Source organism: Apium graveolens, chromosome 10, assembly GCF_009905375.1.
Source record: "Apium graveolens cultivar Ventura chromosome 10, ASM990537v1, whole genome shotgun sequence".
Taxonomy (NCBI): Eukaryota; Viridiplantae; Streptophyta; class Magnoliopsida; order Apiales; family Apiaceae; genus Apium; species Apium graveolens.
The window spans coordinates 164631060-164643517 of NC_133656.1; the positions used below are offsets into that span (position 1 = coordinate 164631060).

The following is a 12458-nucleotide window of genomic DNA, read 5'->3' on the forward strand; positions in this document are numbered from 1 at the left end:
CGAGGTTAGTTAGGTGTTAGGGGTGTGATTATACAGTTAATAAGTTTTGATTTGAGATATAGAATGTGAAGTTTCATGTACAAATCAGCCAAATCGATGTTTTGGCCGGAGTTTGGTTTGATTTGACCGGAGAATGGATTTCAGGGATGATTCCAGGATGTTGCCGGAATCATGTTGTTCAGGTGATTTGAAATGAAAACCACTCAAAAATCACACCAAACAGTGTTGATTTGAGGTTGATCGGTGTTGATCGGAGTCCGGGAACTCACCGGAATCTGCTGATTTTCCGGTGTGTTTTTGACAACCCGATTTATTCATTTTGACCCGGTTACAACCCGGTTTTGATCTAATGAAACCCAAATTCTATTTCTGAACACTGTTTTTGGAATTTTTTTTTTTTTATAAATTCAAAAATCAGTTTTATGTAATTAAAATAAATTGATTAATTAATTCAATTAATTAATTAATTAATTTATTTTATGAATAAATCTAAAATATTTTACAAAATTCAAAAACTATTTATTTAGTTATTTATTTATTTACTTATTTATTTATCTATTATTTATTATTTATTTAAATTGTTTAGTTATTTTGATAATTAATTAGTTTATTTAAATAATTTGTTTGAAATTCATTTAAATTCTAAAAATTATGGAAAATCATTTTTAATTCTGTTTTTTCCTAAATAATTATATTAAAATATAATTAATATTTATTTAATTTGAATAATAAATTATTTTGAATAACAATTGAATTATTCTTATTAAATGAATATTAATTGAACTGTTTATCCGTTTTAAATGAAACGAACGCTCCTAAATTCAGAAAAATGATCTGTTTCCGATAGTTTTAAATCTTAATTTCTTCCGAAAACGAGGCGGTTTTCGATATTAATTTATTTACAGACCCGATAATTAGGATACGAGTCTAATAAATTCTAAAAATTAGGAAACGAGTCAGATCTTGTTCATTAATGCGAGTAATGATCCAATTTCAATTTTAAAAATGTTTTAAGGACTAGGATGGCTATCTGACTTATGTATGATGTGATTTATGTGGTTAATTGAGTCCTAAATGCTAGTTAATTATTATACGAGTCAGTTATGATCGTATGGGTAGATGTTAGGGACTGCGTGGATTCGAATTGTTATGCGATTGAGATACAAGTTAATTGATGTGGTATCTTTCCTTGATAAATACCAATCCAACGAGGCAGTATAATCCAGTGATCATTAGCAGTGATAGATTTGGAATAGATCGCGTATCAGGAAAGTTTCTCCCCTATTCTAAATTTAGAATAGTGAATTACTATGCTTAGCTATATCTGATTTAAATTCTTGATATAGTGAATATTGATAACCTTTGTTCATAATCACGAAAACACTATTAATGTTCTTTGATCATACTTTTATCTTACTTCTGATTACCATTGATTCGTTGAATACTCTATTCATATTCCAATAGATTATATACTATCTATATCCTGATATATTTTGATGTTGGGATACATCAAAGCACACCGATTGTTCCGGATGCTTATCTGTGGACTGGATGGTTACGATAAGGGCCAGGGTTGGACTGGACCCTATGGGCTGGAAATGAACCGGACCCCTGATATTGGGCCATAGTGCCTGGGTACCCGAATGGATCTATACAGGTAGGTATAGATCTGCACTGTATCCTGACTGATTACCAGGATATTGGTGCGAACGTTGATTCTGTGTCCAGTCTAGTTTATTGATAATCGCCGACTGCGACCTTCTTTATCTTTTAGAGAGATACATATATACATATAGAATCTGATTACCTATTCATATCAGATTCACTTAACTTTCTTATGATACTATATACATATTACGGACTTGCTGAGCAATTATGGCTCACCTTTTTGTTGTTACTCACTTTATTTTTCAGTAAAAGCTGAGAATGAAGCCTATCCACACCAGGGTAGTAAAGAAGTGAGTGAAAAGGCAGGACCCTCTGGCACCAAGGGTGCTAATCCTAATCCAGGAAGAGAGCTTTGAACTATCGAAATAGGTTTAGTTTAGATAATTGTTGTGAGTGTTTGAAAAAATTAAAATTAGTTTTAAAACATGTTTAGCTAGTTGGTTTATAATAAAGAGAGGTTTGTAAAATTTTGGATTTGAGAATGTAATAAAAGTAGTGTTGTGTTCTTGTCTTCATACCTTAACCTTAAAGATTCCGAGTAGTACTATTAAGGGGTATATATATATATTTATATAATTATTGTACAGGTTGATTTGTGTTGGTACTTGGCAAGTAACCCGTAGATCTAAACCCCGGATTCAGAAGATATTACAGTTTGGCATCAGAGCTGTAGGTTTTGGTCCCTGAAACAAGAATACTAGGACTAAGATATGATAGGAAGATCACATAAGATAGAAATATGATTGCTAGGTTTTATTAGTTTATAGGTTAAGTATCTATAAGTTCTAGGAACGGGAAGTTGACCCTTTTCTTGTGTTTTAATTATGTTATTAGATGGAGACTTCATCTGACCGTTGACGTAGAGGGCAGAAAACAACATGGCCACTAGTACATATACCTCCACCAGTACCTATTGAGCCACCAATTCCCGAGATACCTCATCCGATAGACTATCTGCAGTATTTTGAGCCTCATTTACCGCCACAGTTGCCACCAGGGTATCCCTATCCACAGGTTATGGAGCCCCAACTACATCCAACATTATTTCCAGCCCCTCTAGCAGTGTATGCTCCTGTTCCTTAGGTCTTTCAGATGCCACCAGTAGAGTATATGGCAGAACATGAGGTAGACCATCCTGTGATGCCAGCGCTAGAGATCATTCAGCAGGATATCACTGAGATTGTGAGAGTACCTTCCCGAGGATCAGAGGGAGATATTGGAGAGCCCCATACAGTTCCTTATCATGAGTTCGCTAATATGCGTGAGGACATGCAGTTCTGGAGGGCACAGTGTCGGGAGATACTTGGGTTGGTTGATCAGCGAGAGACTGGTCCGCTAGTAGCTTTACAGCAAGATTACTTCTTGAGAGAGAGAGATTGAGAAAGATAAAAAGTGGAGCTTCCAGAGAGTTGGAAGAGCCGAGACATGAGGGCACCCATACCTATGTAGAGTTCCATCGGGCAGTTAGACTTGCTCAGTGGATTTTGGAGACGATCCGTCAAGAGATAGATCGAGTGCCACCAGGTTTCTGAGAGAGAGCGGGATAATCAGAGATGTTGTATGATATGTGATATATGGATATAGAGGCAGGCATAATAGTAGTAGTGAGATTAGGCATGTCTATCTCACAGTTTTGGTTTGTATCCGACAGAAGTATTTGACAGACTTTTGTAGCAAGCACTCACACCTGTCGCTGGTGTTGTTATATAGAATAAACCTTTTTCAACCCTTTTTTTTATTTATTTAACCTTCAATTTTACAGTATTTACATTTTCTTAACTGTTTTGTAGCCTTTTTCATATTTTTTTAAAATTATGTTTAACTTGTGAAAGGACAAGCAAATTATTTGATACTGATATTATGTGGAACAAAGCTATAAAAAAGAGTTTGATTTGTTTAAATTTTCTGTTTTAATAAAATTTAAATTGTTTCTTTATTTATTATCAACTATTTAATGGATTATTAAATAAATTGCTTATCTTATCACCAGAACAATGGCACCTAAAATATAGACTAGATCTGAGACTTTCAATAACGACCCTGAGGAACAAAATAACCATACCATGAATCAGATGTTTCAATTGATGCAACAGAAGATGGTTATGATGCAACAAAAGATGCAACAACAACAACAATTCCAACAATAGATGTTGCATTAACCACCTCATAATGTACCACTAGTACCACCACCAGTCGTGCCTACAGTTACTTTTAAGAAATTCCAGTCAGTGAAACCACCAGAATTCGAAGGTTCGGTAGATCCTACCAAAGCCAGGACACGGCTAAAAGAGATTGAGAAAGCGTTTACACTAGTAAAGGTCAAGGAAGATCAGAAGACTGATTTTTCCAGTTATTTTCTGAAAGGGAAAGCCAACTATTGGTGGGAGTCGAAGAAGACTTTAGAGGGTACTGATATTGTGACGTAGGATAGGTTAACTGAGTTATATTTGGACAAGTACTTTCCCCGCTACATGAAGAATCAGATGGAAATAAAGTTTCTATAATTGAAGCAAGGGAATATTTTAGTGGCTGAGTATGAAGCCAATTTTATTGAATTGTCGAGGTTTCTGCCAGAGCAAATAGATACAGAGGAGAAACAAGCGAAGAGATTTCAGCAGGTATTAAAATCATGGATTCGCAGTGGAGTAGCAGTGTTTAAGTTGACAACTTATACAGTCATTGTTCAGAAGGCCATGATAATCGAGGGAGAGAGCGAAATGTCCCAAAAGGAAAGGGGACAAGGAAATCTATAGAGCCGTTTCAACAGAAAGCTGGGATTTCAGGCCCGACCAAATATGAATTTTAAAAGGTCAGATCAGGGGAATCAAATGACATGTAACCGTTTCCAAGTTTTGAACCAATAGAGGATAACAAGACTGCCATTTCCATATTGTAAGATATATGGTCAGAAATATACGGGTGTTTGCAATAAGTCGAATGCGATGTGTTTCAGATGTAAGCATAAGGGGAACTATTCCAATGAATGCCCGACATGGAAGATAGATGTTACGTGTTTCCAGTGTGGGAGAAAAGGACTTGTTGTCAGGGATTGTGAAGGACCAACTATGGCAGCCAGTATTCCGAGGATTATGGCACCATCACCACCACCACAAAAAAATCAGTCTAAGGCGAGGACTTTTAACATGACAATGAAGGAGGCAGTGCAGAATCTGAGCGTAATGGCAGGTACGCAACCTGTGAACTCCATAAATGCAAAAGTATTAATTGATTCTGGAGCTACAAGATCTTTAATTTCTGAAGAATTTGTCGATAAGTTATGTTGTGAAATTCAATGGTTGGGTGAGACGTTAATTATAAAGTTAGTGAATGATGACCAAGTTTTCGTGGATAGGGTGTGTCCAGAGTGTGATATCGAAATAGCAGGACATCATTTCTCCGTTGACTTGATACCTTTCAAGTTAGGAGAATCTAATGTAATATTAGGAATTGATTGGTTAACCGTTCATAATGCCCAAATTGATTGTGCGAATAAGAAAGTGAATTTATGAACCGCAGACGATGCAAGGGTAATATTTAGAGGTGAGAAATAGAAGAAGAAATTCCTTACGATGATACAGACTAAGCGATTGCTACGTCAAGGATGTAAAGCTTATCTAGCCTATGTATTGGATGTTAATAAGGAAGGCCCGAGAATTGAAGACATTCCGGTTGTATGCAAATTTCTAGATATATTTCCTGATGAACTTCCAGGCTTACCTCCGGATCGAGAAATTGAGTTTACCATTGATCTAGCGCCAAGTACTGAACCAGTTTCGAAAGCACCATATCAAATGGCACCAGTTGAGATGAAAGAATTGGCGATGCAATTACAAGATCTTTTGGACATAGGGATTATAAGACCAAGTGTATCCCAATGGGGTGCACCGGTACTGTTTGTCAAGAAGAAGGATGGTAGTATGCGACTATGTATCGACTATCGCGAGCTGAACAAGTTAACCATCAAGAATAAATGTTATTCCCAGTGGACTAACAATGAGATTTACAGAAGGGGGGTTGAATGTAAATCTCAAAACTTTTTCAAGTTTTGAGTAGTTTCTAAGGCCAAGTGTTTAAGTGAACAAATGTGTGTGAATTGCTTGAAGTTGATACAGACATATATATATTCAAACACAAATGTAAAGAACACAAAGAACTTAAAAACTTCTCTGGTGGATTTGTTGTTCCACCAGAGATGTGTTATTTCAGAAAATCTGTGATTCAAAGAATTAAATCACAGCTGCTTCCTAGTACAAACTAGATGATTTTCTCTGGATATTTCTAAACAACTCAGGAAAATTCTCGTCTAATTACTAGCTGCTACTTGGTTTATATATCACCAAGTTTACAAGTGAAGACAAAACTGTAAAATATAATTAAAAAGATTCTTCACATGTTTCTTCTTCATTTCTCTATCAAATGCAATTTAGGCTTGGCTGTAGATCTTTGAATACTTCCTTGTTTGCATCAGAATGGAAATGCTGTATTTTCTTGATTCTTCCTAGAGGCTTCCACATTCCAGTTTGTCTCTGTCAACCCATATGCCTCTGTCAGCTTGTGAATTATCACTATCAACTGCTAATGAACTAAGCATCCATTGAAGCTTTCATCCGTTGATGCCTTATCCGTTGAGGCTTTATCCGTTGAAGCTTTATCCGTTGATGCATTATCAGTTGAAGTCTTTATCCGTTGAAGCACTTATCCGTTGATGGATATTATCCGTTGAAGCATTAGAGACATCCGTTGAAGCTTTGTTTCTTATCCGTTGAAGGTCTTCAATATCCGTTGATACTTCTTCACTTATACAAAATTACAAGGCATGAAATATTTACAATTAGCCCTCCTATTTGTATATCCATTAGTAGTCAACATGACTGATAATTTCCTACAACATCTAAGAATTATAACTTGAATCCAGAGAATGAAATGTGCTACAATACTAAACTTATTGCTAAGTAAAGCTACTCCTTCAACGGATAGCCAAGATGGTCTTATCCGTTGAGGCTACAAACACTAGATTTCTACTTAAGTGTTTTGTTTAACTTATCATCAAACTAATACACATATTCCTAACAATCTCCCCCTATTTATGTCTACTAGAACTGTAGGCATAAATTTGGGTTTAGCTTGATGATAACAAAACACTTGACAAATATATAAACTGTAATAAAGTAGAAATTCAAAAGTGCTACAAAAAATGTGTATGCTGAGATGGAATTGAAGAATTACATTGTTTCCAAGGGTGCTCCTTTAGCCTGAGCAGATTAGTTTCTTTTCCTTTTATTCCTTGTTTTCTTTCCTAGCCTCCTGTCATTCTCCTCTATTTTAAGTTGAAGTTGTCTGTAGAATTCAGCTTCATCTTCTTCATTAATGTCTAACTTAGACTGCATATTCTTGAGAGTTTCATTACTGGCAATCTTGAGCTGATCTTCAATTCTGAAAAATCTTCTGACTCCTTTGTTGTCTCTGAACTCCATCAACCAATGAGGTGATTTGTGAATTGTAATTCCTCTTTCTTGAATGAGTAATGTTCTAGGCAAAGCATTGGGCTCCCTCCAAGTTTTCCTTATGTTGGCAATCTTGTTGAGAATCTCAGTCTTGGCAGTCCTGGTAAAGCCAGAATCCCTTTGTATGGCTGAGTAGACTCTAATCAAGGTAGAGTAGCCTTCATTCAGAATTCTGTAAAGAGGCCAGGTTCTTTCCCCATCTCCTTTGTATTTGAACACTAGTCTTTCTGGTAGCTGTCTGTAGGCAGCTATTCCCCTTACTTCCTCCAGCTCATCCAGATAGAGTTCAATGTCTGAAAATTCTTTTATGTCACAGATGTAAACATAATCATCCTTAGAGGCTTGAGGCTTAGGCTTAGGTTTCTGTGTGAATTTGATTGAGGCTTTAGAGGGTGTTGATTTGATTCTTCTTTTCTGCTTCTTTGATGGTGGAGAAGAGGTTAGGAAGGTGGGCAATTTGATGGTGTCCCAATCAATTGGTTCCTCCTTGGGAATGATTGTTTCACCATGAATGTTCATGAAGGGGTCAGGCACAATGGGTTCAGGAATAGAGGGTAGTGGTTTGGATATTGATTGGGTTTCTTCAGTCTCATCTACCATCTTTCTCTTTGCATTGACCTTCTTTCTGTTCCCTTTATGCCATTCTTCTCTTCCCTTACTTCTTTCCTCCATATCAGTATCAACCATATCACCCATAGCTTCATCTTCACTTTTGTCTTCAATTTCTTTCTGTTCTTCAGCCTGACTTGACTTTAGTTGTTTTTCAAGTTTTGCTTGTGCTCTTTTGTCAGCCTTTAGCTGTTTGGCTTCTACCTTCAACCTTCTGGTTTCTTCCCTCTTGGCTATTGAGAATTTGGGATGTCCCTGCATCACACATATGCTCTTTCCCTCTCTGATGATAATAGCCATGTTCCTCCTTACAGCCACATCCATGGTCTCTTTGAGCTTTGAGATACTTCTACCCAAAAGCTTGTCCTCATCAGCCTTTGGAAGAGGAAAATCCACTTCTTTCAAAGGATTCTTTGTAGAGTCCTTATTGGATCTGTTGTTGGGCTTGAGAACCATAGGTTTCAGATCCTTGGAAGAAGTCTCTCCAACCTTATTCCTCCCTACTAGCTTGAGCTCCATAATAATTGATTCCACTTTTGTGCTATGCTTCACAGATTGTGACTGAGAAGTTGTAGAACCAAATATTTGTTGCATCTTTTCATCAATCTTCTTCCTTTGCTCTTTGACTTGCAATTCAGCTGCTGCTATCTGGATTAGATCAATTCCATCAAGCTTTCCTTTGATTTGAATAATTGGAGAAATGGTGATGACAGGAACTAGCACTTGAGAAATTTGAACTGTTGTTGATGGCTCTCCTTCCCCTTCCCTTTTATTCTCCCCCTTTTTGTTATCATCAAGGGTAGGGGTCAAGCCTTGTGCATTTGCCAGCTGCATGAGTAGATTTGTTTGAGTTTGTTGATTCTAAAGAATGGTGACCATAGAGTCTTCAATGATCTGTACTCTGGTTTCCAATTTGGTCAGTCTCTTGTCAGCATCAGATTCTTTCCTCAGTCTCCCCAACAAATCTTGCATAGTACCATAAGGTATGACTGAATCCAACTTCTCAGCATTGTAGGATTTTAGATCAGCAATATCCTGCTTGAGCTCATCCACACTTAGACTCTGTTTGAAATGCTGCAACTGCAAGAGATGCAGAGATTCCAGATGAGCTTGAAGAATTGCCTTGGTACCAGCATCTGTAGTCTCCTGAAGGGCCTTCTGAATTGTCATGACTTGTCTAACCAAAGTGACACCAAACTCTCCTGGTGTTGAGGCTTTTGCCCATGCCCATTCAGGAAGATCAGGAACAGAACTTGGGCCTGCTACTCCCCCTAAGTTCATGCTCTCATCCAAAGAATCAGAGTCATCATCATTAGAATTTACTCCAAATTCTTCAGATGGCTCACCAGCTTGAGAAGGCAGCTTGTTAACAGCAGCTTTGTCTCTGAGAAGAGATTCTGAAGTGTGTACAATGTTTAATGTCTGTTCTGCCTCCACATTCCCCTGAGCAGCCAATAATTGATAGGCTGAGACAGGATGAGTAAAAGTGTCAGCATCCAAGGAAATGTTATCAATTACAGCTTTGTAATGTTGCTGAAATTGTCTTTCCTTTTCTGCATCATCCACTTTTATTGACTCACTAGCAATGGCTGGATCCACCCTTATAACTTCTATACCTGCCTTTCTCTCTTTTTCTCTATTTTCTTGCATCAGGGGCTCCCCCTGGCTCACACACACCCTCACACCCTCACCCTCACCTTCTAAGGTGGCACTCCCCTCACTCACTTTTGCCATGCTGGAAGAAATAACATGCATATGGAGACTCTCAACCTCTCCTTTTGCCTGGGAGCAACCCAGCCTCTCACTCAAAAGATCACTCCCTTCCCTCAAACCTAAAAGTGATTGTACAGTAGCCATGTCCTCTACAGTTGGAATTATTTCTGTTATGTGTGTAGAGACCATCAACGGATAGGGAGTATCCGTTGAAGTGGAAACTGATGGTATCAACGGATAACTGCTGTTAAGCTTATCCGTTGAAGAACAACCACTTGTGAACGGATGAGAGATATCCGTTGAAGAAGGAAAAGATGTAGATATAGAAAGTGACATAATTGTTGAATCTGTGTGAATTGATTTTAAGTGAGGTAACACAGATTCTTCAACTACATCTGAAAGAATTGGCTGATGATCCAACAAATCATCTAAAAGATGATGATCATCAGGTTTTGAGTGGGGCTCCTCCCTTTAATGAGGGAGAATCAGGAATTGATTTGAATATCATATCCACATCCAGAGAGGGTGATGGAGAGTTTGATGATTGATGTGTTTCTATTATGAGAGAATGGGGCTGTGACTCCACATTTGCTGGAATCACATCAAGCTGAATTTGTGAAGGCACAAATAAAGGTGGATGTATCTGTGCTGTGTGTGCCCCTTGTGTGGAAACTAGGGTCTTGGCCTTTTTCTTCCTTGAAAAGGCTTTAATTGGTGAATGTGTGGCTTCAGTGTCCCTCCCTCTCTTGTTCTGTGTCCCTGGTTGGGGACTATTTTTAATAGTTACATCCTTTTGGGAGGATGCAACTAGGGATGTGTTAGACTCCTTTTGAACCACCACAGTCTTTTGAGAGATTGTGGCTTGGCTGGCTTGGGTACCACTCACCTCTCCCACCTTATCCTGGGGGGTTTCTTGATGTTCACCCCTCCCCTCACCACTCACACCCTGTTCACTCCCTTCAGGGTTTATGGTAGTTGTTACAACTGTTGTCTTTTGAGAGACAACAGAGGTAGTTTTCTTTGACTTGAGTTTTAAAACTTTAGGTTTGGTGGCTTTGGTAGGAACCTGTTTGGGCAAAGACACAGATCCCATTGCCACACTGGAAGATTAAGAAACAATGGGGTTGGAGATAGTAGGAGTTATAGAAGTGGTTACCTCACTTACCTGTGGTGCATTCATGATTGGCAAATATACCAATGGCACATGGCTGTTGAGGTTCATTCTCAAAAGGTCTGCAAGGACCCTTTTCTCTTGTTCCCAGCATTTGAGTTTATTATTCTCATTTGATATAACCAATCCTTCAGCAACATGGTTAGCCAATAACATAAAGAATCTAGCATAGTAGATGTTATGTGGTCTATTAGCTTTGTTACCTAATCTGGAACCTAATTCTAGCATGACACAGTTGCTAAAATTAAAGTACCTATCAGAAACTAGCATATAAAGCATATTAACAAGAGATGAAGTTATGGCATCAAAATTGCTAATCTTCCCAGAGAAAACCTTAATAAAGGCATCTCCAAGAGAACTCCATTCTTTCCTAAGGCCTTTCCTTCTAATGCTACCTAAACTAGCAGAATCAAAAGCATAGCCTATGGAATCTAACATAGCAGATACATCTTTATCAGTGTGTGGTGTTATGGCATTATTCTCAGGCAACTTAAAGCAAGACTGTATATCATCACAGTTAATGCAATAATCCTTACCTTTGAGAGAGAAGGCAATAGTCATATCTGTGGAGTTGAACTCTGCAGTTGTCCAAATCTCCTCAATCACCTCACAGTAGATGGTTGGGGCTTCCAGCATTGCATAGCTCAATTTGCAGTTTTTGATGAAGTCCATCATCTTGTGATAATCAGAATGGGCTTCATTCTTTTCAACCAAGGCTAGGAAATTATTCTTTTCATAAACAAATCCTGTTTGAGACATAATTTTGACTACTGGTGCCATTGTTGTGAGTAGAGGTTGCAGAGAAAAACTAGAGAATTTTGGGAGAGAAGGAGAATAAGAATTGCAAGAAAGCGTAAAGTGAAAATAAGAGTTCAATTGGGCTTTTATACTTTTTTGAATTAAAATGAAAATAAAATGATTAAATGATACTTTTAAATAAATTACAGCCGTTTAAGAGGAAAGAAAACTGTAGAAATTCTGAAAACTGCCTTTAACACAAATACATACAACAGTGTATATCTGTATCAATGGTTGAGTAAAAGAATCAACGGCTGTGACTCACTTATAGTAACTGATGTGACACTTCAACGGATAAGGTAAATAGTTATCTATTGATAATCAACACCATTTTATCCGTTGAAGGATAAAATTACCAGAAATGTATTTGTCTTTCAACGGATAATGAACATCCGTTGATAGAACAATTTTGGCTTTCAACGGATAGGGAATATCCGTTGATAGGATAAGTCTTACTTAAAGCCAACTTTGTTCTTGCAGCAAATTCATTTCAGGCTTCAAGGCAGATTACATAGATGACATAAATTATGAATAATTAAGCATACCTAGCTCACTTACTAATCTTGTGAATGTTGATTCATCAAGTGGCTTGGTAAATATGTCTGCAATCTTGTTGGGTCCCAATGTGTTTGTAGAAGGGGGGGGGGTTGAATACAAACAGCACCGAATAATCGAATTAAATGCGGAATAAAAAATGTGAAACAAAATTCAAGTTAAATAAAAATATTATTAAACTTGAAAGGTGTTACAACAACTGTATCGATTACAAGGAATTAATCTCAAATTAATTATCACAAATCTAGAATAAATTCGACATGAACTTTTTCTATTTTTGCAATAATTAGAATCAAATGCTAAACGCGATTTGAGATTAAGTTCTAGGGATTTTGATCCGCTAGATTGTTACACAAGAACAAGATAAATAATTCTAGTGGTTTGGATTTAACATTAACAAACTAGAATTTTGATCTTGATGTAAGCAGAGAAGAAAATAA

At 37.3% G+C, this 12458-nt stretch overlaps 2 protein-coding genes across 2 annotated transcripts in view; both read left to right on the forward strand.

Moving 5' to 3' along the window:
- The first annotated feature begins 4610 nt into the window (after positions 1-4610).
- On the forward strand, positions 4611-5177 carry LOC141691261 (uncharacterized). The gene has a single exon (XM_074495998.1). The coding sequence runs from the start codon at positions 4611-4613 to the stop codon at positions 5175-5177; it is 567 nt and encodes a 188-aa protein (XP_074352099.1).
- Positions 5178-5237: 60 nt separating this feature from the next.
- Positions 5238-12458, forward strand: part of LOC141691262 (zinc finger BED domain-containing protein RICESLEEPER 2-like) — a 49751-nt gene continuing 42530 nt past the window's right edge. Inside the window, exon 1 of the mRNA XM_074495999.1 lies at positions 5238-5555. Coding sequence (XP_074352100.1) covers positions 5238-5555 — 318 coding nt within the window. The remainder of the gene's footprint in view (positions 5556-12458) is intronic.

Bases quoted from the DNA above. Each gene is read 5' to 3' on its own strand.
- LOC141691261 (XM_074495998.1), top strand. From the start codon at position 4,611: ATGTGTTTCAGATGTAAGCATAAGGGGAACTATTCCAATGAATGCCCG.